Source organism: Chiloscyllium plagiosum, unplaced genomic scaffold, assembly GCF_037043375.1.
Source record: "Chiloscyllium plagiosum isolate Xiang-an unplaced genomic scaffold, Cpla_swu_hap1 HiC_scaffold_18, whole genome shotgun sequence".
Lineage (NCBI taxonomy): Eukaryota > Metazoa > Chordata > Chondrichthyes > Orectolobiformes > Hemiscylliidae > Chiloscyllium > Chiloscyllium plagiosum.
Window position 1 is genome coordinate 76,715,928 of NW_028270156.1, and position 26,348 is coordinate 76,742,275.

The following is a 26,348-nucleotide window of genomic DNA, read 5'->3' on the forward strand; positions in this document are numbered from 1 at the left end:
GCATAATCCCTGACTGGGAACAAAGACTCAGGAGACAGACAGAATTCATGGCAGACTTTATTCAAGCAACAACTGGTTAATGCAGGGAGAGGACCAAAGATCTCCCCTGAATCTGGACTTGGCATTTGTTCACTTCATCTACGGCTTAGATCAGAAGAGAGATCAAAGACGCTATCTGGTTTTTATGGTGGAAAAGAATATTTTTATACATTTTGTGTTATAATGTGGTTACTGTGCCCTCCCCCTTTTTCTATACAACCAATCCTGTGAAACACCTGATCAATGATGGACATTCTGTGGACAACCCTCGGTTCCCTTGATTTTCATGATGCCTAAAAGTCATTGTAATCCCAAGGCCTTAGGATCTTTCTATATAATTTATTGATTCACATTCCAAAGTTTTATAATTACTTCTCCTGTTTTAGCTAATGAGACAAGATATGCTCGGCAGCTCTCTAATGTTTTCCCCAAATGCTTTTATTGTACTTTGGTTATATATGTGTGTCTACAATTATGCTGAAATCTATCTCTGTGATTATTTAAAGAATCTTTAACTAGAACCTATTTCTTAATATTGAAAGTAGTTTCAAAGAATTTCTGCGAGATAACCTTACCTGCTGTTTTTTCTGGCTTCAAGATGCTTAACTAACACTGTTTACCTAATGGGACAACAGCCTTTTCTAAATGAGACTGGAATTAATTACTTACTGTAGTTTAATGATTCTTCAATGTTTTTCTTTTATGAGCACAATTCCATGATTTCATCTGTGTTTGTTAAAAATCTTCAAATTGCTTGTCCTTGAATATTTTCTTATCAAGGCTTGTAACTTGTCGTTCAGACAATGTTCCCTAGTGCCTCAGAATAACCCCTTCTCAAAGGCACTATTGCTTCACTTAAATGCTGAAACAGGCTTATTAACTCTGTGTTATTCAGTTTGTTAGCAACAGTTGGTCAATCATCTTGTGTCTAAATGTTGAAGCAGGCTTTTTTTCAAAATTCAGGCAAATTTGTGTCTCTTAAAAACAGGCAGCTAAAATATCTTGTGATGCTTCAGAGCACAAATACTGAACTTCCCATTCCCTATCTTTTGTTGGGCTGGCTTTAAACCCAGCTACTTCAGCAAAGCTCCTTTGTGTCCTTTTGCAATTTCTAAAGGACACATAAATTGAATCACTCTGTTACCCCTAGCCACATTCACATATCACCCATTGCTCAGTGAAAAGTAATTGGGCTGCAGCAGGCAGGTCAATATTGTCAGTGTATTATTGTGAAAACAAACATTAGTACATTAGAAACCTCATCCAGCAAAATAATCTAACAGCCATTTGCAATATCTAGTCGTGAAAAGGTCATATGTCAAAATACTGACAGGGCTAGATATTATTGGACAGCTCCTCTTTAAAATTGTATGGTCAATAACTGGCTATTAAATCCCATCAGGTTTCCAGTTGGTCCAAACTGGGGATTTAGTCATGGATTGCATCAGCCTGACTATTCCATCCCACTCAAGATTCTATCTGACATTCGTTTTGTTAATGTCTGAACCAACTGCAGTTTGTGCACTGCTCATTCAATTGTTGGTCTTTTCATGGTCTTTTACATTCTTTAGCTAAATGTCCTTCCTGACTTCACTTAAAAAATCCCTTCCATATATTCACAGCCACAGTGGTACAGATATATTCCCAATGTGTGCGTCTCCAGTCCAGTATCCCATTACATACCATCCCACGTAATTTCGACCAGAAGAGAAACCCATGTAAGGTCCTTCTGGTGTTCTAGTCTAGATCTCACCTTTAGCATCATTAAAAATATTTTGTCATCCACCATGGCTTCTGCTACCCTGAAAACTGTATGTACTCTGTCCATTTCCAATCTGCACAATCTAATACTGACCCACGGTTTCTCTGGATACCTGACATTATGCATTCCCAATTTGTTTCTGCTTCATCTTGAGTGTTTCTAATATTTGTCTCAAATTGCATGTTAAGTTGTGCATCCATTATCAATTGAGAATATCCTGGAGATTGGCCCAGTCCCCACTTTTTATCTCCTATGTCTTTAGTTGCATTGCATGAAACTCTTGCATTTCATGTAGCATAGTCCAGAATTCCAAATTATTAATCTGGAGTTTAGGTCTTAGTCAGTCCACCAGCAACACCTGTCATTCTACATTTTTTACTGTAATTTCACTATGTACCTTGTGATGGAGTCCTCCAACCACAAAGAAAGGTCTATAATGCCCTCGTCTTCTTTCTTGGCTGCAGTTTATTGTTATTTTTCTCATACTCAGTGCAGATACCAACAGCACAGTGCTTTACTTCAGCCCCTATTGTGGTGCCAACTGATTGGGTTTTGCTCACTTATGGCCCTAGTACTACCAGTGTGGATTCTGACCTTTGCTGGTAAACTCCCTCTTTCAGCACTTCCTCTACTGACTATTCCTTCAGATCCTTTGCTATTTGACAAGATCTTCCAAGGGTCAGGTTACTACACCATCTATGACTGATAAGTAATACTCACATATTTTGCATTGAGACGCCATTGGTTCAAGATGAGTATCCTGTTTGTGACGCTAAATGTTGTGGTTATTTCAAATGATTGACCACAGGAGTCTTGAGTACAGGTTTATGATTTTGTTTCAGGCATACAAAGGAATAGTCTATCTGAGACACGGAGAAGCTAGAGAATCTCAGCATGTCTGGCAGTATCAGTGAAGAGAGTCTGCTTTGACTCTTCCTGAGAGCTAACTATTCTATTCTTCCATGAAGAATAGAAGAATACAGCACAGTATAGACACCTTGGCCCTTGATGTTGTGTCGACCTTTTATCCTACCTGAGATCAAACTAACCTACATACCCTACCTTTTACTATCATCCATGTGCCTATTTAAGAGTCGCTCAAATGTACCTAATGTATCTGACTCGACTACCATCACTGGCAATGCATTCCACGCACCCAGCACTCTCTGTGTAAAGAACCGACCTCTGACATCTCCCCTAACCCTTCCTCCAATCACCTTAACATTATGCTCCTTGTGATAGACATTTCTGCCCTGGGGAAAAGTCTCTGGCTATGCCTTTCATTACCTTGTGCACCTCGACCAAGTCACCTCATAATCTTCGTTGCTCCAATGAGAAAAACCCTAGCTCCCTCAACCTTTCTAAATAAGACATGCCCTCCAGTGCAGGCAGCATCCTGGTAAATCTCCTCTACACCCTCTCTAAAGCTTCCACATCCTTCCTATAATGAGATGACCAAAACTGAACACAATATTCTAAGTGTGGTCTAACCAGGGCTCTGTAGTTCAAAGTTTGTGAGAAGATTTGTAGCTCGGGTGCTCGTTGCTGTGGTTCTGTTCGCCGAGCTGGAAGTTTTTGTTGCAAACGTTTCGTCCCCTGTCTATGTGACATCCTCAGTGCTTGGAAGCCTCCTGTGAAGCGCTTCTGTGGTGTTTCCTCTGGCATTTATAGTGGCCTGTCCCTGCCACTTCCGGTTGTCAGTTTCAGCTGTCCGCTGTAGTGGCCGGTATATTGGGTCCAGGTCTATGTGTTTGTTGATGGAGTTTGTGGATGAGTGCCATGCTTCTAGGAATTCCCTGGCTGTTCTTTGTTTCGCTTGCCCTATAATGGTAAGGTTGTCCCAGTCAAATTCATGTTGCTTGTCGTAGCAACATGAATTTGACTGGGACAACACTACCATTATAGGGCAAGCGAAACAAAGAACAGCCAGGGAATTCCTAGAAGCATGGCACTCATCCACAAACTCCATCAACAAACACATAGACCTGGACCCAACATACTGGCCACTACAGCGGACAGCTGAAACTGACAACCGGAAGCGGCAGGGACAGGCCACTATAAATGCCGGAGGAAACACCACAGAATCGCTTCACAGGAGGCTCCCAAGCACTGAGGATGTCACCTAGACAGGGGACGAAACGTTTGCAACAAAAACTTCCAGCTCGGCGAACAGAACCACAGCAGGGCTCTGTAGACCTGCATTGTGAGCCTGCAGCCCTTAAACTCAATCCCCGTACTAACGAAAGCCAACACACCAAATTTAAGAAAGGTGGTAAGGAAAAGCCAGGGAACTATAGACCGGTGAGCCTGACATCAGTGGTGGGCAAGTTGTTGGAGGGAATCCTGAGGGACAAGAATAAATGGTTAGCAAGGTTAGATTATATGGAATACAGGGAGAACTAGCAATTTGGATCCAGAACTGACTCAAAGGTAGAAGACAGAGGGTAGTGATGGAAGGTTACTTTTCAGACTGGAGGCCTGTGATCAGTGGAGTGCCACAAGGATCAGTGCTGGGTTCACTACTTTTCATCATTTATATAAATGATTGGGATGGATAGAAAGTATAGTTATAGTAAGTTTGCAGATGACACCAAAATTGGAGGTGTAGTGAACAGCAAAGAAGGTTACCTCTGATTACAACAGATCTTCATCAGATGGGCCAATGGGTTGAGGAGTGGCAAATGGAGTTTAATTTAGATAACTGTGAGGTGCTGCATTTTGGAAAAGCAAATCAGAGCAGGACTTATTACACTTAATGGTAAGGTCCTAGGGAGTGTTGCTGAACAAAGAGACCTTGGAATTCATAGTTTTTTGAAAGTAGAGTTGCAAGTAGATCAGATAGTGAAGAAGGCATTTGGTATGCTTTCCTTTATTGGTTAGAGCATTAAGTATAGGAGTTGGGAGATTATGTTGCGGCTGTACAAGACATTCGTTAGGCCTCTTTTGGAATATTGTGTGCGATTCTGGTCTCCTTCCTATTAGAAGAATGTTGTGAAACTTGAAAGGTTCAGAAAAGTTTACAAGAATGTTGCCATGGTTGGAGGATTTAAGCTATAGGGAGAGGCTGAATAGTCTGGTGCTGTTTTCCCTGAAGCATTGGAGGCTGAGGGGTGACCTTTATAGAGGTTTATAAAATCATGAGGGGCATGGATAAGGTAAATTGACAAGGTGTTTTCCCTGGGGTGTGGGTGTCCAGAACTAGAGGGCATAGGTTTAGGGTGAGAGAGGAAAGATATAAAAGGGTACTAAGGGGCAACCTTTTCATGTAAAGGGTGGTGAATGTATGGAATGAGCTGCCAGAGGAAGTGGTGGAGGCTGGTACAGCATTTAAAAGCTATCTGGATTGGTATATGAATAGGAAAGGTTTAGAGGGATATGGGCCAAGAGCTGGCAAATGGGACTAAATTAGGTTAGCATATCTGGTCAGCATGGGCAGGTTGGACTGAAGGGTCTGTTTCCGTGCTGCATATCTCTGTTATTCTATGAATCTACACAACTTCTTAATTACCCTATCAACTTGAGTGGCAACTTTGAGGGATCTATGGATATGGACTCCAAGATCCCTCTGTTCCTCCACACTGCTACGAATCCTCCCTTTAACCCTGTATTCTGCATTCAAATTTGACCTTCCAAAATGAGTCACTTCACACTTCTCCAGGTTGAACTCCATCTGCCACTTATCAGCCCAGTTCTACATCTGTCAATGTCCCGTTGCAGCCTACAACAACCCTCCAAACTGTCCTCCACTCCACCAACATTTGCTTCATCAGCAAACTTACTAACCCAAACTTCCACTTCCTCATCCAAGTCATTTATAAAAATCACAAAGAACAGAAGTCCCTGTGGAACACCACTGGTCATTTATCTCCAGGGTGAATACTTTCCACTTATTACAACTCTCGGTCTTCGATGGGCCAGCCAATTCTGTATCCAGACAGCCAATTTCCTGTATCCCATGCCTCCTTACTTTCTGAATGAGCCTACCATGGGGAACCTTATCAAACACCTTGCTAAAATTCATGAACCACCACACCACTGCTCTACCTTCATCAATGTGTTTTGTCACATCCTCAAAGAATTCAGTAAGGCTGGTGAGGTATGACCTTCCCCTTACAAAGCCATGCTGAGTATATCTAATCAAACTATGGTTTTCCAAGTAATCATAAATCGTGTCTCTCAGAATCCTCTCCAATAATTTGCCCACCACATACGTATGTCTGACTGGTCTATATTTTCCAGGATTATCACTATTCCTTTTCTTAAACAAGGGAATAACATTTGTCACCCTCCAATCATCTTTATGAATATATCTTAAAGTAACTAGAACAAAACCCTGTCAAATGTAAGAAATCAATTGTTTTTATTCATATCTAATCACACACACAGTTTATTATTTGAATCCAATTTTGTCAATGCATAATCATGTCTCAACTGTCAGGCAAATATCTTTATTTACCCAAGCAGAAACCACTCAATGAAGTTAGACTCTATTCTTTTATTGTTTAGTATCCACTTATCCTCATCCCATACTTTCTGCTGATATCAGCCTTTGTGGCGTGCAAGATTCAGCTTGAGAATTGGTTATACTGTGAACATAGGAATCCTTATTTAACTTTTATGGTCTCTTACAGTCTATTTAATTCTTACAGCTCTAACACAGTGCTCTTTCATTAAAGCCTCTGCATTCTCCAAGTGTGACTGTATTTTCTTACTTTTGCTAGCCCATATTTTTTCCTCAGTCATCCTTATCCACTCCTGAATGAAATTTTATGTTTGGAGTAAAAAGCTTGCCTTTTTATTCTTTCTACAGCAGATGCTGACTCTTTCCGTCAATAATCTTGTTTCAACTACTGACTGTTTATGTCTTCTCAAAGTGTGATTGCTCTCAAACTGGTAAATTCACTGACTTGATCTTTATTTATTTTCTTCTGGGTTTTTAGATTTCTTTTTCGTGATGGGGGTCAGATTTTCATTGCTGCACCTTGTGGTATTTGCCACCACTACTATTTTGTCATATCGAGTAAAGGCTCTTTGAAATAATTCTCCTTTGTCTTTGTTTTGTTTTGGTCCAACTAGTGATAATTAATGGTAGAAGGTGCAACACTATGGAGTATCCACAGAAATGTACTGTTGTTTGATAACAAGCAGATTTATTACATTATAGCAGTTATTACAACTAGATTTGGTCAGGCAAAATTCTTGCAAACTGAGGAAGTTGATATGGATACATCTGTTCCATCTAAAAGTTAGACTAGATCTCCTTGACTCCAATCAGAGACTATGTATGACATCAGTGGAATGGGTGGAGCCAGTGTAACATGAACATTGTTCATCTCAATCCTTGTGGAATAACAGACACCTAGGAAGTAATTTGTGATGTTGATTAGAGCATTTTCGTATTGTGGTACGAGTGAAAATCTGATTGAAAGGATTCAAACAGTTAGTGTGTAGAGGATGGGAACGGATTTGGACAACACATTTAAGGACTTTGTTAAGGGAAAGCATGTTTGGAGATTAGATAATAGTTTGCAAGGATGGTGGGTCAAGGATTTGTTTTGGGGATAAAGGTAACATCAGATTTAAAGTTGAGAAAAACAGCATCCTGAGAGAATTATTATTGTTGTAGTGAAGGAAACAGCAGCTAATTTTCATAGGAACAACAGTAGGTCATTCAGGTGACAAGTGGAGCCCTAACGTACTAACATACTGTATATCTTATGTAAAATGTCACTTGATATTCATCACACAAATTCCTTTTTTGCTGACAGGTTTATCGAGTTCCATATTATGAAAGCTGTGTACAAACTACATGTGGTTGTGACATATTTGGAGATTGCGACTGCATGTGTGGTGCTGTTGCTGTCTATGCCAAAGCCTGCATAGATGCTGGAGTCTGTATCAATTGGAGAAGCCTTAACTTTTGTGGTAAGTTATTGAATTACAGAAGGTTTTGCATGGAGTGTACTAACATTGCGTTTTTTTAAAAATGAGTAATTCCTTTAGAATTCTGAATTCTTGAAAGAAAATTTGCATATCAAATTTTGTACTAGTAATCCACAGAAGCCATAATAATTGACTTACACAGAAATTTCCATTATTTTAATTTAATTTACAGTTCATTTCTTTTATATCTTCAATTTTTTAGCTATAATCTCTCATCTGTATTCATTCAATGTATTTTGTTTTTGGGGAAGCCAACACTGATGATGAATGTTGTAAATGGTTTTACAGATAAATTTCAGTGAATTTATTGACATACACTGGTACTTTTTGTTTACCTTCATGTCAATGAGCAGTCTTTAGCTGTATTATCAGTGAATTTTCTAATATTCTGTGGTTCATTTCCATTTGTTACTCCTAAAACAATGAAAGAATCTATGCAATATGCAACAAGACCTGAACAGCATCCAAATTTCAGCTGACAAGTGCAAAACAACATTTAAAACATGCATAGCAAGCAATTATCATCTTCAACAATAGAGAACCAAACTGTACTAAATTATAGGACTAACACTGAATCTTCCACTATCAACCCTACTGAATTAATCAGATGAATACGGTGACTACAAGAACAATAAGAGTCTGGATATCCTACCAAACCTCCACAAAATATGTCTATCGTCTACAAGGCAGAGTCAACTGTGCTATGGAATATGCTTATTTTTCTGCATGAGTGAAGGTTCAGCACACTGAAGAAGTTCAGCAACATCCAGGACAAAGGAGCCTGCTTGACTGGCTAACACCTACCAAGTTAGAAGTTTATTCTCTGTCGCACACCATACCATGGAAACTGACACAGCACCACAGTTATATGTAGCATCTTGAAGATTACACCGCAGAAATTGCTAGCATGTTCTAAATCCCTGAATTCCTCCACCTAGAAGGTCAAGGCACCAGACACATGAACCAAATTTAACAGAGGCAACTAGGATCTCCCAACTGGCTGGACAAATGATAGAGACCCACCTCACCTCTTTTAGGGAAGGTCTGCCACAGTAAGTACCTCTCAAACACTTACATTGCAGGCAGCAGGCTACCTGCCATCCGATCACAGGGCAGCAGCTCTGGTGGCACCGGTGTCTGCTGCTGGTTTGATGCTCATTGGAGACCACGGCATGTTGCTGGATCCCAGACTCAGGGAGAGTGGTAATAAGAGGGCTTTGTGGTATTGAGGGCACAGGAAGAAAGGATATCCAGCATCTAGGTGGAGTTGGCTTTTCTTGTGCCACCATAAGACCATAAGAAGTAGGATCAGAAGTAGGCATTTTAGCCCCTTGAGCCAGCTGTGCCATTCAGTAAGATCATGGCTGATCTGCATTCCTCATGTCCAATTTTCTTTCCTTTCCTTGTAACCCCCGATTTCCCCTAATGATCAAAAATCTATCCATCTCAATCTTAGATATGCAGAAGGACTCTGACCCCACAGCTCTCTGTAGCATGGAGTTCCAAATACGCACAATCCTCTGAAAGAAGAAATTTCTCGTTATCTTTAGTCTTAAATTCGTGCCTGAGACTTTGTCTTCTGGCCTTAGAGTCTTCCATGAGGGGAAACGTCCTGTTAGCATTTACCCTGTCAAGTCCATTAACAATCCTATATATTTCAATGAGAAACAAGCACAAAATACCTCTTTGGAGGGTGGTCCTCCAGGAGCTGGCAAACAACTTTGTACACCTACACTTGTCTTATTTTTTATATGGTACGCTCACCATTTGGTAACTGTCAGCTGCAGAACAAGCCCCAATATTTACACATATGGATCTGAATTTTTGGAGGGCAGGAAGACAATCCACAGGCTTTCTGTCCACTAACTTGATCATGTTACAAGCAAGAAGGTAGCAGGGTGACCACAAGCTGAGCTTTTGCCTGAATAAATTACCCTCTGCCACAGAACTTATCAAAGGGATTGAGGGGATTAAATTCTCACCATTACCAAACCATCACCTGTATGTGGTCTTCCAAATCGCATACCATTCTGACGTGGCATTTGATCAGCAAAAACCTACTCACCAACACTCCTTTTGTGTGCCATCAGAGTTGCTCAACTCTTGACCTCTGTGAAACCTTGGTGCAAACACAGACAAAAAAGCTAAGCTCCTAAAGTGACCTGAGAGTGCCCGGCCTTGACCTCAAGGTATTTTTTGACCAAATATGTCATCAAGGAGACCCAGCATAATTGGAGTCAAAGGAAATTAGGGTGGGAATGCTTCTTTGACTGGAGGTATACCGAGCAATAAAGGACATGATTGACTTCTTGGAAGTCCCAAGACATCACTATGGGAGTTACTCAGGATGGTGGTCTAAGCTCAACCATTTTCAGCTGTTCCATCATTCACTGATGGTGACATAATGTTAGCACTTTTCATGATTTTTCAAATACTGTCAGTCTGTATCCAATATGCATCAAAATCTGAATAATATCAGGCTATTAAGTAGCAAGTAACATTCATATGACACGTGCAAATAATGATCTTTTCCAAGAAAAGAGAATTGAACTATCTCCCCTGTCAACATGCTATAAGTTACCATTGACCAGAAACTGACCTGGACCAGTCATGTGAATATTGTGGTGACAAGAGCAAACAAGAAGCTAAGCATTCAGTGGTGAGTAACTCACTTCCTGACTCCTCAAATCCTGACCATCATCTACAAGGTACAAGTCAGGAGTGTGATGAAGTATCCACTACTCAACTGGATGAATGCAGCTCCAGTAGGACTCTTAGTAAGCTCAACACCATCCAGGACAACATCAGCTTATTGATTGACACTTCACCCACCTTCTTTAACATTCATTTCTTCCACCATCAATACACAGAGGCAGCAGTATGTACTATCTACAAGACCCACAGCATCAATTCATCAAGACTCCTTCAACAGTAACTTCCAAATGTGCGCACTCTACCACCTAGAATGACAAGCACAGCATATGCATGGTATCACCACTGCCTGTAAGTTATCCTCCAAGCCAGATGTCATCTAGATTTGGAAATATATTCCTGTTCCTCATATATAAGACTTTGCATGTATGAATAGAACATGGACTGCAATGGTTTAAGAAGATAACTCACCACCATCTTCTCATTGGCAATTTTTGGTGGGCAAAAATTCCAGTGCAGCCCACATTTTATGAATGGATAAAAAACAATTTCACACATAGAGTTTTGAAGTGAATAAAGCTCCCATTATAAGTTGGAGCCTTTTTAGTGGAGTCCCAAAAGTAATTATGACACAATGCAATGCACTTTTAAGCCCAAAAGTGTTTGGAATAAAGGAGACCAACCAAGAAATGATAGGTAGCCTGGACTGAAACAATGGCACAGACTCTCTGCTAACTCCACACTGGGATCTACTGTTACAGGTTCGTTTGTGTTCTGTTGTTGGGATATCATTAAGAGCCCTTTGTGTAAGATGCAATAACTAGCCATGCCATTCTTGTACCTTTATTTGTTATTCCATATGATGTAAGCACATCAATAATCAAATTCCGTCACAAGCACAGCTGTATAAACGGCTGTGAAAATTAGAACCACACTCACAGTGTGTTGTGAGTATCACCTGAGTTGGATTAAAAGAATGCACAAAACAGGTTACAGGTGAACAGTTTCAGTCTCCATCTCAGACCTGATTGTCTGCTTCCCTCAGAATTTCCAACCAGTTAAATTCACCCTCCCATATTAGTGACCAGCCACTAAACTTTTACCACATCCATACAGAAATACAATTGTCGTGCAAACATACTCCAGTGCACTTCGCACACAAATATTGATAAATTGAATGAATTAAGGAATAAATAAATGTTTCATCCGTGCACAATCAATTCACACTGCCAGAGACAGTTATCACCCGAAATAGTGATGCTAATATTTGATGTGATGTAAGAGCTCTATATTTGATATGCTGTTGTTTCTTCCAGCTGTGTACTGTGACTACTACAATACCCATCATCCAAAAAATAACCAGTCACAGTTTACTGAGAATGGCGATTATCCAAGTCATTATCAACCTTGTTCATGTCCTGAAAATTTGTGGGCCTTTCCAATGAACAATATGGAAGGTGAGTGGGGAAGTTTAGCTGGAGGTCCAACTGGGAAATTTTAAATTGTGTTGATTAAAACAGATATGAAAAGGGTCTTAAGGCACAGTGGTAATGTCTACCTCTGAGCCAGAAGGTTCAAGCCCCACCTGCTCCAGAAGTGTGTCATAACATCTCTGAAAGCTTTTTTAGAAAAATAGGTTAAATAAACAATATTAAACTGAAATAAATGGTCTTGTAGTATCCCTAAGGTCCAGGTTGAAGTCCAACCTGCTCCAGATGTATCATAATATGTTTGAACAGGTTGATTAAATATTTCTGAAATGAAGTGCAAATTTCATGAATCATGATCAAGATATGACCTGATATGATATAGTAACATTCCTTGATCATTTAATGTCCTCCAGGAAAAGGATTCTATGGTCCCTATTTGGCTGAAATGGCCTTCTAAGCCATTCAGTTTCAAGAGTAACAAGGATGAGCAATAACTACTGGCATTTGCAAGTAATGCTCAGATTCAAAAAATGAATGATTTAAAAAGAATGAACTCAACAACCCTGCTTTAACACTGGTATATGAGGACTATGTTGATTGTAATAATATTACAACATAATCACATGATTGAGTAATTCTGAAATATCACAGTACTATTACAAATCTAATAAATATTTTTCTAAAATCCCAGCACCATCATACATTGGTGTGTTATTAGTGTGATATAAGTGTATTAATCCAAGGTCTGAGAGTTCCTAATGTCATAGCATAACTTTATTATAAATTAGAAGTAAAGATGTTTGCTCCTGGGTCCGGTTGCAGAATCCAGACATGTCAGTTTCACAAACAACTCCAAACACAGGTGGCTTGTCATTTGGAGTCTTCATTCTGGATTAGTGGAAATCCCTGGGAGTTGGTGACACCAACCCAAAACAGGAATGAAGGATGGGTAGTAGAAAGTGAGGACTGCAGACGTTGGAAATCAGAGTCAAGAGTGTGGTGCTGGAAAAGCACAGCAGGTCAGGCAGCATCCAAGGAGCAGGAGAATTGATATTTCAGGCATGAGGCCTTCATCAGGAATGAAGGATGCCCAAGTACACAGGGAGGCTTGGTAGACACCCTTCCTCCATGCATTTGGAAAAACAATAAAAACAACAAAATAATAAAACAGCAACCTCCACCCACTGTTCGCACACCTCATCCTCTGCAATTTCTTCATGAAGCCCCACACGCTGTGCCTGCTCCCATGGCCCTCACACCCTACATAACAATTTAAGAACTAGTACTCAACCCTCATGGCCTTTATAAGCTATGCATCACAACACCCCCCCCCCCCCCCCCCCCCCCCCCCCCCCGCCCCCATGTCCTTACACATACCATGAAAACACACACCACTGGCAGACCTCACAGTTCATGCAGCAATTAAATAAAGTAAGATTCTAGGTATGTAGTTGAGTCTATATTATGGCAGAAGACAGAGAGTGATGGTGAAGGTTGCTTTTTGGGCTGGTGGCCTGTCTTTTGTTTGTGATTTATATAAAACCTAAATATAATGAAAATATAAAAGGCATGGTTAGTAAGTTTGCAGATGACACCAAAATTAATGGCGTAGTAAACAGTGAAAGTTTTCTAAGATTCCAAAGGGAACTTGATCAAATGGGTTAATGAGCTGAAAAATAGCAGATGGAGTTCAATCTGGATGAATGCGAGATAATGCATTTTGGTACAGCAAACAAGGATAGGACCTTGAGTAGTGTTGTAGAAGTTTGCATCACATATGGACAGGGTGGTTAAAGAGTGATTTGCCAGGCTTGCCTTCACTACTCAGTCCTTTTAGTATTGGAGTTGAGAAGTCATGTTGAGATTGTACAGGACATTGGTGAGGCCTCTTCTGGAATACTGTGTCTAGTTCTGGTCACACAGTTATAGGAAGGATGTTATCAAGTGGGAGAGGATTCAGAAGAGATTTATCAGAATGTTGATGAGTATAGAAAGTATGAGTTATAAAGAAAGGCTGGTATTTTTTCATTGGAGCATAGGAGGTTGAGAAACCTGATAGAAGTTTATAAAATAATGAGGGGTATAGATAGAATTAATGGTAGTTGTTTTTTCCCGAGGATAGGGGATTTCAAGACTAGGTAGCACATTTTTAGATTAGAGGAGAGAGATTTAAAAAAGACATAAGAGGCATGTGGACTGAACTTTGTGAGGAAGTGGGTACAATTACAACATTTAAAAAACAAATTGATAGGTGTATGAATAGGAAAGGTTTGGAGGGATATGGGCCAGGAGTAGACAGGTGGGACTAGTTTAGTTTGGGATTATGTTCGACATGGACTTGTTGGACCATGCTGTATAACTCTGACTCTATAAAGCATTTTTTTAAAATTACTACATTCTTTCAACTATATAATCCCTTGTAATAACAAAAGGAACCTAACCCTAACCCAATCACATAAACCCTTATGAAAAGAAGTTGGAATTCATGGTCTGATTTCAGACAGTCTATCGTCACTTGGAATTGTGTAATCACAGACATCTCACTATATAATGGTATGTTGTGAAGTCAGCCATCCAGCACTAATAAAGTCTTGAAAGCCTTCACAATTATGTCAACAGATAGAATGAAATGGAAAATTATGAATTCTGTAACATCCCAAACATATTATTTTTCAAAGTATTTAAAGGGTGAGATGTTTGAATGCCATTGTACCTCTTTTTTACAGGTTCACCTAACCCTTGACAGCTGATTTGACAGTTCCTCAATGATCTTGACAGTTTCTCTAAGATTCATGCTTTCAATAATTTTATTCACTTTTTCTGCAGTCACCTCCCTGGGCACAATTCCAATTCCAACCCCACCCTCACACCCAGAAAGTGATTGGGGTGATCGAGGAAAACATCTAAAGGGATATTTTACCTCTCCCAAGCATACCCTGACTATCCAAACAATTCCATAAAGTCAGACCTGCTCTTAGTAAGTTAATTTTATGAACCTCGTGCTACACACCCAGGTCACTGAAATTAGGTAAATTTGTATTTCTGCTTCATCTGATGTTGTGAAACTCGAAAGGATTCAGAAATGATTTACAAGGATGTTGCCAGGGTTGGAGGATTTGAGCTATAGGGAGAGGCTGAACAGGCTGGGGCTGTTTTTCCTAGAGTGTCAGAGGCTGAGGGGTGACCTTATAGAGGTTTATAAAATCATGAGGGGCATGGATAGAGAAAATACACAAAGTCTTTTCCCTGGGGTTAGGGAGTCCAGAACTACAAGGTTTAAGGTGAGAGGGGAAAATTTAGAAGGGACCTAAGGGGCAACTTTTTCACACAGAGGGTGGTACATGTTTGGAATGAGCTGCCAGAGGAAGTGGTGGAGGCTGGTACAATTACAACATTTAAAAGGCATTTGGATGGGTATATGAATAGGAAGGGTTTGGAGGGATATGGGCCGGCAGGTGGGACTAGATTGGGTTGGGATATCTGGTCGTCATGGCCCGGTTGGACCGAAGGTTCTGTTTCCATGCTGTACATCTCTATGACTCTATAACAGGTAGCTGAGAAAATATCTAAATTTGGAGTGGAACGCTGATGTCAGTAATAGTAACCATGAAACCATTGTCAATCATTGTCAAACCAAACCATTTGGTTTTAACTAGTATGGATTATGTGTGACTCCAGATCCATGGCAATCTGGTTGATTTTGAACTGGTCACTGAAATGGTCTCACAATCCATTCAGTTTAAGGGCGGTTAGGGATGGGAAATAAATGCTGACCTTGCTAGTGATACCCTTATACCAGCAAAGACTGACAAAAGATATTTCCAGCTGATAATGTTCAATTTCTCATCTTTGTTTTCAAATCGCCTGTGGACTAACCCATCTCTAATAACTCATCTAACCAAAACAAGCCTTCAAAATCTTTACAATCCTCTAGTTCTGGATTCTGGCACAAATCTGCAACAAACTTCCATGAAACACCTTGGAACATTTTTGATATATCAAAAATACTACAGAAACGTAGGGTCTGCTATTGCTCTATATGTTTTTAGTGCACTAATGTCATCTCACTATAGAATTGGAAGTTCACTGTAGTGGTTGTAAAGAGGTCTGTCAGCTGGACTTCATAGCATATGATTTCCCTGATTGGGGCTGTTAATCCGGTCCAGTCAGTCCTGGCTACAGGTAAAAAGAAGAGTGTCAATGATTCTGACACTCGAGATGCTGACTCTGACAAAGCTGTGTCAGAGTCAACAACTTTCCACTTGTAAGTAAGAGGTGACTTGGTGACGGGATGCCAGCCGTTGTGGAGTTATTTCATTCCCAATATAATAATATCATTGCACAATACAGATTGAGTGTTCTAAGTATGATAATAACATAACATTATTACAGGTCTGAATGATCTTAACATGATAATGTCATAAAACCATTACTTGTGGAATTACAAGTATGGGTTTTCTTTTTGTCATAAAATCCTTGCTTGATTACAGGCCAGAACATCAACATACACACCAGTAATCTTGGTTTCTATCTACTGTTCAACTGTGCATTATCTGTATTTCACTGCAGATAAATATGGTTGTGGTTCTTTTGTAAATTTGTCCTTGATAACTTACGCAACAGGCATATTGTACCATCATTACATTTAAAACTGAATAAATAATCTTAATTTCTTCATTTTCTATATAAAAAACTTATTTATCCCTTTCAACTAGTTTTCCTCCACTAATTTAGGATGTTTAACTGAATAGCTTTACACACTCACTGAGTTCAACCTCCATAATTTAGTAATAAGTAGAGTCAACTCTTTGCTTGGTTTACTAAGGGTTCATGTTAGAATAGAAATGAATGAATAAATGATGCCAGAAAAAAGTCTAAGTAGTGGTGTTTGTTCATTTGTGTGAATGGATGGTTTTATCTATTAATTGTATAGTTTAATAGATAAATATTTCTCAGTACTCCGTGCCTTAGATTGTATTGAATCTTTGCATTGACAGGTTGCTACAGATGTGCAACAAATGAGTATTATGATCACCACTTGCAATCATGCATGCCCTGTGGTAAGTAATTGTATTTTACATTAAAGCATTCCAATATGCTACTTCCCTCATTGAGTAGATTTAAACTTTGTGTATCTGAATGATACAGATTGGAATGGCCAAAATCTGATCAGCTAAATCCAATCCAGTTCAGGTGGTTTAAGTGTGCTACAATGACCTGCTGTTCTGGGTTAGTAAAAATAAATTGGTGAGGGTTTGGGTCCTGATCACTATCAATATTTCCTGTTGGAAAAGGGTAGACTGGCATATTGGCTGAACTCAATCAAACTTGGAGAAAGTGAGGACTGCAGATGCTGAAGATCAGAGTCAAGAATGTGGTGCTGGAAAAACACAGCAGGTCAGGCAGCATCCGAGGAGCAGGAGAATCGACGTTTCAGGCATAAGCCTTTCATCAGGAATCCTGATGAAGGGCTTATGCCCGAAACATCAATTCTCCTGCTCCTCAGATGCTGCCTGACCTGCTGAGCTTTTCTAGAACCATGTTCCCAATCAAACTTGGCAGTATTTAAATAACCTGTCACAACATTATGACAATAGTTATGCTCTTCCCCAGGGGAGGGACTATGTTCCTATTCTATGTATCTGTTCTTCAGAAAAACTTACATAATTTACAAACGTCAACCCTTTGTCTTGTTTGTTAGAGCATTGAAGAGATTCAACTAGTTAGTCTTTTCTTATGTGTATACTCATGCATTTCTGCATTGTTCTTGTAAATCTTCTCTACATCCTCTCCAGTGCACCTATATTCTTTTAATAATATGATGATTAACACCCATCCTGCACACAGTACTCTTAAGTGAGATCTAACCAAGGTTTGATGTAGGTTTGCATATCTTTCCTGTAGTGCAGTTCTGACACTCTGCTTTTTTAAAGACCTTATGACTTATGTTTGCGGGTTCTGGGATGCATTTTTTCATCTATCCTAGATGAAGATTTCCACCTTCCATGTAATAGGTGACCTTCCTTTTTTTTCCTACCAAATGTACTAACTCAAATTTATCTGTGTTGAAACTAATTGGCCAAATAAAGTGGGTGAGCTTGCAGCATGGATAGGTACCTGGGACTTCGATGTTGTGGCCATTTCGGAGACATGGATGTTGCAGGTTCCAGGGTTTAGATCTTTTATTAAGAACAGACAAGGCGGTAAAAGAGGGGGAGATGTGGCCTTGTTAGTCAAGGACAGTATAACAATGGCTGAAAGAACTTTTGATGAGAACTCGTCTACTGAGGTAATATGGGCTGAGGTTAGAAACAGAACAGGAGAGGTCACACTGCTTGGAGTTTTTTATAGACCTCCGCAGAGTTCCAGTGAGATGGAAGAGAGGATTGGCAAAATTATTCTGGGTAGGAGTGAAAGGTACAGGGTGGTCATTATGGGGGACTTTAACTTCCCCAACATTGATAGAAATGTTCTAACTCTAGTAGGTCGGATGGATCAATTTTTGTCCAATGTGTACAGGAGGGTTCCCTGACACAGTATGTCAAAGGGCCGACAAGAGGGGAGACCACACTGGATCTGGTGCTTGGTAATGAACCAGGCCAGGTGTTTGATTTAGTTGTAGTGAGCACTTTGGAGAGAGTGACCATAATTCAGTTATGTTTAGTTTAGCGATGGAAAGGGATAGGTACATGTCTCAGGTCAAGAGTTATCGATGGGGCAAGGACAATTATAATGCGATTAGGCAAGAATTAGAATGCATAGAATGGGGTAGTAAAATGCAGGCGATTCAAACAATGGAAATGTGGAGCTGGTTTAAGGAACAGATATTGCATGTCCTTGATAGGTATGTCCCTGTCAGGCAGGGAGGAAGTGATAAGGTAAGGGAAACGTGGTTTACTACAGAAATTGTATCTCTTGTTAAGCAGAAGAAGGAGGCTTATGTGTTGATGAGGCAAGATGGTTCAGATGAGGCAATGGAGAGTTACAGATCAGCTAGAAAGGAGTTAAAGAGAGAGTTAAGAAGAACAAAGACAGGACACAAGCAGTCTTTAGCAAATAGAATAAAGGAGAACCCTAAAGCTTTCTATACATATCTGAGGAATAAAAGGATGAGTAGGATAGGAATAGGGCAAGTCAAAGACAGAAGTGGGAAGTTGAGTGTGGACCCTGTAGCGATTGGAGAGGTACTAAATGAGCATTTATCATCGGTTTCACACAGGAAAAGGAGAATATTGTAGAGAAGAAGAATGAGGTACGAGATATTAGACGAGAAAGGGTTGAGGTTAGTTATGAACAAGTATTATCAATTCTAGAAGGAATGAAGGTAGACAAGTCCCCTGGGCCGGACGGGATTTATCCAAGCATTCTCTGGGAAGCTAGGGAGGAGATAACAGAGTCTTTGAGTCATCATTGTCTACAGGTTTAGTACCAGAGGACTGGAGGATTGCAAATGTTGTTGTGCCCTTGTTCAAGAAGGGTAGTAGAGATGATCCAGGTAATTATAGACCAGTGAGTCTTTCTTCTGTTGTAGGAAAGGTTTTGGAAAGGATTATAAGAGATAAGATTTATAATCATCTAGCAAGCAACAATTTGAATTCAGATAGTTAACAAGGTTTCGTCAAGAGCAGGTCGAGTCACAAACATCATTGAGTTTTTTAAGAAGGTGACCAAGCATGTAGATGAGGATAGAGCAGTTGATTTGGTACACATGGACTTCTGTAAAGCCTTTGATAAGGTTCCACATGGTAGGCTGTTGGAGAAAATGCAGAGGTGTGGCATTGAGGGTGATTTCGCAATTTGGATTAGAAACTGGCTTTCTAAAACAAGGCAGATAGTGGTGGTTGATGGAAAATATTCAGCCTGGAGTCTGGTTACTAGTGGTGTGCCACAAGGATCTGTTTTGGGACCACTGCTGTTTGTCATTTTTATAAATGACTTAGACGCAGGCATAGGTGGATGGATTAGTAAATTTGCAGATGAAACTAAAGTTGGTGGAGTTGTGGACAGTTTGGAAGAATGTTACAAGTTGCAGGAGGACTTGGATAAACTGCAGAATTGGGCTGAGAGGTGGCAAATGGAGTTCAATGCAGCTAAATGTGAGGTGATGCACTTTGGGAAGAATAACAGAGTACTGGGTCGATGGAAAGATTCTTGATAGTGTGAATGTGCAGAAGGATCTTGGAGTCCATGTACTCAGAGAGTGGTAAGGGCTTGGAATGCCCTACCTGCCAATTAGTTAACTTAGCCACATTAGGGAGATTTAAACAATCCTTGGATAAGCACTTGGATGATGATGATAGTGTAGGGGGACGAGCTGAGAATAGTTCACAGGTCGGTGCAACATCGAGGGCCGAAGGGCCTGTTCTGCACTGTATTGTTCTATGTTTCATGTTCTAATTCTTTGTTACAGCATTGACTATTCCTGCCAGTCAACTTTAGAATCCATCCATTTTGAAATTGTGTTTTTGATTTCAAGGTCCAAATCATTAATGAACAGCACTGATCCCTGTGAAACAAAACTTCCCACCTTCTACCACCTTCTACTGTTTACTTCCACTCTCTGCTTTCACTCTTAAAGTTGGCTGCCGGTCTATTCTGCTAGGTGGCCCTTGTATCCATTCATTAGCCTATTACCTGTCCCTAGTTATCCTTGAGAAGATGGTGCTGAGTAGTGTTATGGACCAGGCCAGATCCCCTCAAAATATTTTAAGAAGTTAGCTTAGACACTAACTTTTTCTTATTTCAAAGGCAGATGTGAAGTGGATATTCCCGCTGTGATGCAGCTGGTTAAACCATTCGGCTTTAAGCAGAACAGAATTTATTTAAACATTACAGTTGAAATACCAACAAAAAAAATGGAATTTAGAATAACTTAACTATTGGGAAGACTTAACCAACCCAATAAAGCAACTTAACCAAGGAACTGTTCCAATCCAGTAACATCCAATAAACACATCCCTGAGCAAAAAGGTAATTGAAACACAAATTCTTACAAGCAAGGGGGAACAATGTCCAAGGAGATTTCAGAAAGAAAGTCAGTGAGGGATCATCTGCTGAAGTTTGTAACCTTTCCTGGACTTCAGTATCTTGTGACTGCCACAGCTAAACCAAACTAGGAGAAACCTGAACTGGGAGAATTGGCCAAACCCCTGTCATTGTTAAACTCGGCTTTTTCTAGACCCCTTAATACCTCTGCCTTTACAACCTCTCTCCAAATTTAAAGGACAAAATAACCTTGTTAAAGTGACAGTATCATCATAGTAGCCTTCTCAAACCTCTGTAATTCACATGCAGTAGGTTGACCCACAATGCTGAGAGGGAGGGAATTCCAGGATTTTGACCCAGTGACAGTGAATGAATGGTGATATATTTCCAAGTCAGGATAACGAGTGGCTTGGAGGGGAACTTGGAGTTGGTGGTGTACCCATATATCTGCTGCCCTTGTCCTTCTAGATGGAAGTGATTGTGCATTTGGAAGGTGCCACCTATGTGGATTTCTGCAGTGCATCTCCTAGATAGTACATACCGCTGTTACTACGAAAGATCGCCGGTGGAGGGAATGGTTGTTTGTGGATGGAGTGCCAGTAAAGCAGGCTGCATGATCCTGGATGCTGTTAAGCTTCTTGAGTGTTGTTGGAGCTGTATTCATCCAGGCAAATGGGGACTATTCCATCGCACTCCTGGCTTGTGCCTTGTAGATGGTGGGTAGTCTTTGGAGAGTCAGTACTCACCACAGCATTCCTAGCCTTTTCCTGCACTGTAGTCGCTGTGTTTTTGTGATGAGTCTCATTGAATCTCTGGTCAATGGTAATGCCAAGGATGTTGAAATATGAGATTCAATGATGGCTACACCATTAAGTGTCAAGCAGCAGTGATTAGATCGTCTCTATTGGAGATGGTCATTGTTTAGTATTTGTGTGTGGCGTAAATGTTACTTGTCACTTGTCAGCTCAAGGATGGATATTGTTCAGATCTTGTTACATTTGAACACAGACTGTTTCAGTATCAGAAGTGTCACGAATAGTACTGAACATTCTGCAATCATCTCCACTTCTGACCTCGTGTTGAAGGATGGTGATTGATTCACACTCAGTCAAATGGAGCTAGTTGTCAAGGGCTGTCATTCTCACCTCCACTCTGGAAGTCAGATCGTTTGGCCATGTTGGAGCAAGACTGCAATCAGGTCAGGAGCTGAGTGGCTCTGGTGTAACCCAAACTGGACTTCATTGCACGTTATTGCTGAGCAGGTGCTTAATAGCACTATTGATCACACCTTCCATAAATTTATTGATTTTCAAAGGTAGATTGATGGGGCTGTAAATAGCTTAACTGTCCATCATTTCCTGCTTATGCTGTGTGGCGCAGAAGTTGTCCTGGTTTGTAGCTTCACCAGGTTAACACAGATGAGAAAAATATTGCAGAAAAAATTAAAAATAAATAAAGGAAGGATTATCATCAGGTTAGTTCTATTACTATAGAGTAATAATATCTGCATTACTCCCAGTACCACAACAAATGATGGTAGGAACAGGAGGATAGAGCAGATAAATGTATGGCTGAGGAGTGCAGGGGAGAAGGATTCACATCTTGGAATGATTTGAAATCTATTCTGGGATAGAAGGGACCTGTATAAGAAGGACGGATTGTACTTGAATTAAAAGGAGATTGATATACTGGCGGGAAGATTTACTAGAACTGCTTGCAAGGAATTAAACTAGTAAGGGGTTGGGGGGGATGGGCGGAGGATCTGGAGCAGGTGGAACTTAGGGAGATAGTAAGGAAAGAGATCAGTCTGAGACTGATGCAGTTGGGAAAAAAGCAAGTCAAATGGTCAGGGCAGGGAGGAACATAGCAGAGAACGAGGTAAGACTGATAAATTAAACTGCATTTATTTCAGTGCAAGAGGCCTAACAGGGATGGCAGATGAACTCAGAGTATGGTTAGGAACATGCAACTGGGATATCGTAGCAATTACAGAGATGTAACTCAAGGATGGATAGGACTGCCAACTTAATGTTCCAGGATGCGAATGCTACAGGAAGGATAGAAAAGGGGCAAGAAAAGAGGAGAAATGGTATAATATTATGGCTGTATGAAGGGAGGGTTTTCCTGGGAACACATCCAAGGAAGTTATTTGGGTGGAAGTGAGAAATATGAAAGGGGTGATCGCCTTATTGGGATGGCACAATAGACCCTTCAATAGTTAGCAGGAAATTGAGAAACAAACATGTAAGGAGATCTCAGTTATCTGTGAGAACAGTAGGGTGGTTATGGTAGGCGATTTTAACTTTCCAAATAGACTGGGACTGCAATAGTGTTAGGGGCTTGGATGGAGAGGAATTTGTGAAGTACGTACAGGAAAATTGTCTGATTCAGTATGTGAATCTACCTCCTAGAGAACATGACCTACTCTTGGGAAATAAGACAGAGCAGATGACTGAGGTGTCAGTGGGGGAGCACTTGGGGCCAGTGACCATAATTCTATTAGTTGTAAAATATGATGGAAAAGGATAGACCGGATCTAAAAGTTAAAGTTCTAAATTGGAGGAAGGCCAATTTTGATGGTATTAGGCAAGAACTTTCAAAAGTTGATTGGGGACTCGCCCAACTCCTGCAGTTCCACACATACATGTCCAATTTGGTACTTCAGGGATCCTATTGTCTCTCTTGTTATTTCTTTTCTTTTAATATATTTGAAGAACCTGTTTGGATTCACCCTAATCTATCTCATGCACCCTTTTTACCGTACTGATTTCCTTCCTCAGTAAACTCTTGTATCCTCAATTGTCCCCAGGATTCCCTTGATCCCAGCTGCCTGTACCTGCGCCACGCTTCCTTTTTTCTGGTCAAAGCCTCGATATCTCTTGTCATCTAGGGTTCCCTATTCCTGCCAACCTTGCCCTTCACCCTCATGGGAGCATATAGATCTTGAATTCTGATCAGTGCTGCATCCACTGCTTTTTGTTATTTATATAAATGATTTGGATGTGAACATGGGAGGTATGGTTAGTATATTTTCAGATGACACCAAAATTGGGAGTGTAGTGGACCAGCGAAGAAGGTTACCCTCAGAGTACGATGAGATCTTGATCAGGTGAGTGAATGGGCTGAGAAATGGGAGATGGAGTTTAATTTAGATAAATGTGAGGTGCTGCAATTTGGAAAGCAAATCATTGCAGGACTCATACATTTAAGGGTAAGCTTCTGGGAGTGTTGCTGAACAAAGACCTTGGAGTGCAGGTTCATAGCTCCCTTGAAAGTGAAGTTGCAAGTAGACAGGAGAGTGAAGAAGGCATTTGGTATGCTTGCCTTTATTGGTGGGTACATTGAGTATAGGAGTTGGGAAGATATGTTGCGGCTATACAGGACATTCGATAGGCCGCTTTTGGAATACTGCATGCAATTCTGATCTTCTTGCTATAGGAGAGATGTTGTGAAATTTGAGAAGGTTCAGAAAAGATTTACAAGGATGTTTCCAAGGTTGGAGGGTTTGAGCTAAAGGGGAGTCGAAATAGTCTGGGGCTATTTTCCTTGGAGCGTCAGAGGCTGATGGAGGACTTTATTGAGGCTTATAAAGTCATGAGAGTCATGGACAGGGTAAATAGACAAGGTATTTTCCCCGGGGTGGGAGAGTCCAAAACTGGAGGGCATAGATTAAAGGTGAGAAGAGAAAGATTTAAAAGGGACCTAAGGGGCAATCTTTTCATGCAGAGAGTGTACGGAATGAGCTGCCAGAGGAAGTGGTGGAGGTTGGTACAATGACAACATTTAAAAGGCATCTGGATGGGTGTAGGAATAGGAAGGGTTTAGAGGGATTTGAGCCAAATGCTGTCAAATAGGACTAGACTAATGTGGAATATCTGGTCAGCATAGACAAGTTGGACTGAGGGGTCTACTTCCATGCTGTATCGCTCTATGACAGGCAACAATCATCTCAAAATTATGCACACAGAACTCTGGTAATCAATAGAAGTATCATCCCCACCTTGTTCCCACCTTAAATTCCTTTTAATATGCATAAGCACACCCAATGGAAGACCAGAGGAAATTAAAAAGTAATGAGAAGCAATTTGCCTCTTAAAAAAGAAAGATTTCAACTAAAATCACCTTTTTCTTCTGTTCAAGAAGATCTAAAGACTGAGTAGATTTGGTGAAAAAGTATTGAATTGATGAAAATAAAATATTTCAGATGTAACGTTAAACTATGACCTAAGTTGGTGAATGTTTTTCATTGGTTGCAAGTGATTGTTAAATACAGTGTGTTTGGCAAGTTCCCTTGACATTGTGACCAACATTCTTCCCTCATCCGGAACACAAAAGTAAAGACTAGGCTGTACCTGCTCTATCAATATAATTTCTGCAAAAAGTAGGTGGAAATCCTGTTCATACTTGTATCTCCAATGATGTAGAGAAGTTGAAGCACCTCAGGAAATTCTAAGCCTCATGGATCATTATTGCTGTTGATAACATGTTCACCACATTCAACTGCATAAGATGTCATTTGAATAATTTTGATACATTTCAGAGGGAGATAGAGGTACAATTAAATGCAAATTGTTGTTGCTAAATAGTACATATTTTTAAATGTAATAGACCTTAGATAATATATGCGTGTTCCATAACTAGCTGTATTGTACCCACTCTTCCAACATCTTTTGCAGATGCAGATTACTCTTGAGTGTACATGACCAAAATGGTAAGTGTTGAGGGTATTGTATTCTTACTGCTTCCAATTCCGTCATTTAAATATCTGTATCTGTCGAGAAGATTCTGGTTTTGCAATATCTGTTTCCTAAGCATTCTACTTTGTATCTAATTTATTTTTACTTTAACAACAGAATAATTCACTATTTTTATTTGGGAAGAAGTTGTGCAAGTGGGGATTGGGACGTGGGGCAATGTTTAGGTGGTGCCACAGCGTGTGGCCAATAAGACTGTGTAACATTGTTAAATATGTGGTGTTGGCCACTTCCTCACTGGGGTTTCTTTATATTTGAAGTAGGTTAATCCTAGTTGGCTGTAGCACAGAAAGATGTGCTGAAAAAGAAAGTAGATGGGACTGAGAGCTTGAAGGAAATGATGAGATGATTGATTATTAGCTTTAAGAGATGAAGCAATATGGAAAAATGTTAATAAATAATTTAGATGACTGAGGTATATGGTGAGGAGACAGTTAAATGGGGTTATGGGATTGATACTTATAGCTGATAAATAGGGTTAAGATTTTGAAAAATAGTGAGAAGGCTAAAAAATGATGTTAAAGAATTGAGGAATCTCATAGAGGGCAGGAAGGTCAGGGTAAATCTGCAGAGGAACTGCCAACATCCTTGGCATAAAGGCTATTCTTTATATTAACTGTGCTAACCAGAAGGTTCCCAGTCTGTGTTGACAAGTGTATCTTCATGGCATGTAGCTGCCAGAGCAAGCATTTATTGCCCTTCGACAATTGCCCAACAAAGTGGTGGTAAGCAATCTTTTGGAAACTCTGCATTCACTGTGCTTCAAATTGGGAGTTCTGGGAT

General features: G+C 40.2%; 1 protein-coding gene across 1 annotated transcript in view; it reads left to right on the forward strand.

Annotated features, from left to right (window-relative positions):
- Positions 1-26,348, forward strand: part of LOC122558123 (mucin-6-like) — a 276,414-nt gene that overhangs the window by 248,759 nt on the left and 1,307 nt on the right. The window contains exons 30-33 of the mRNA XM_087996806.1: positions 7,570-7,726; positions 11,713-11,853; positions 16,824-16,886; positions 25,488-25,522. Coding sequence (XP_087852932.1) covers positions 7,570-7,726; positions 11,713-11,853; positions 16,824-16,886; positions 25,488-25,504 — 378 coding nt within the window. The 3' untranslated portion in view covers positions 25,505-25,522. The remainder of the gene's footprint in view (positions 1-7,569; positions 7,727-11,712; positions 11,854-16,823; positions 16,887-25,487; positions 25,523-26,348) is intronic.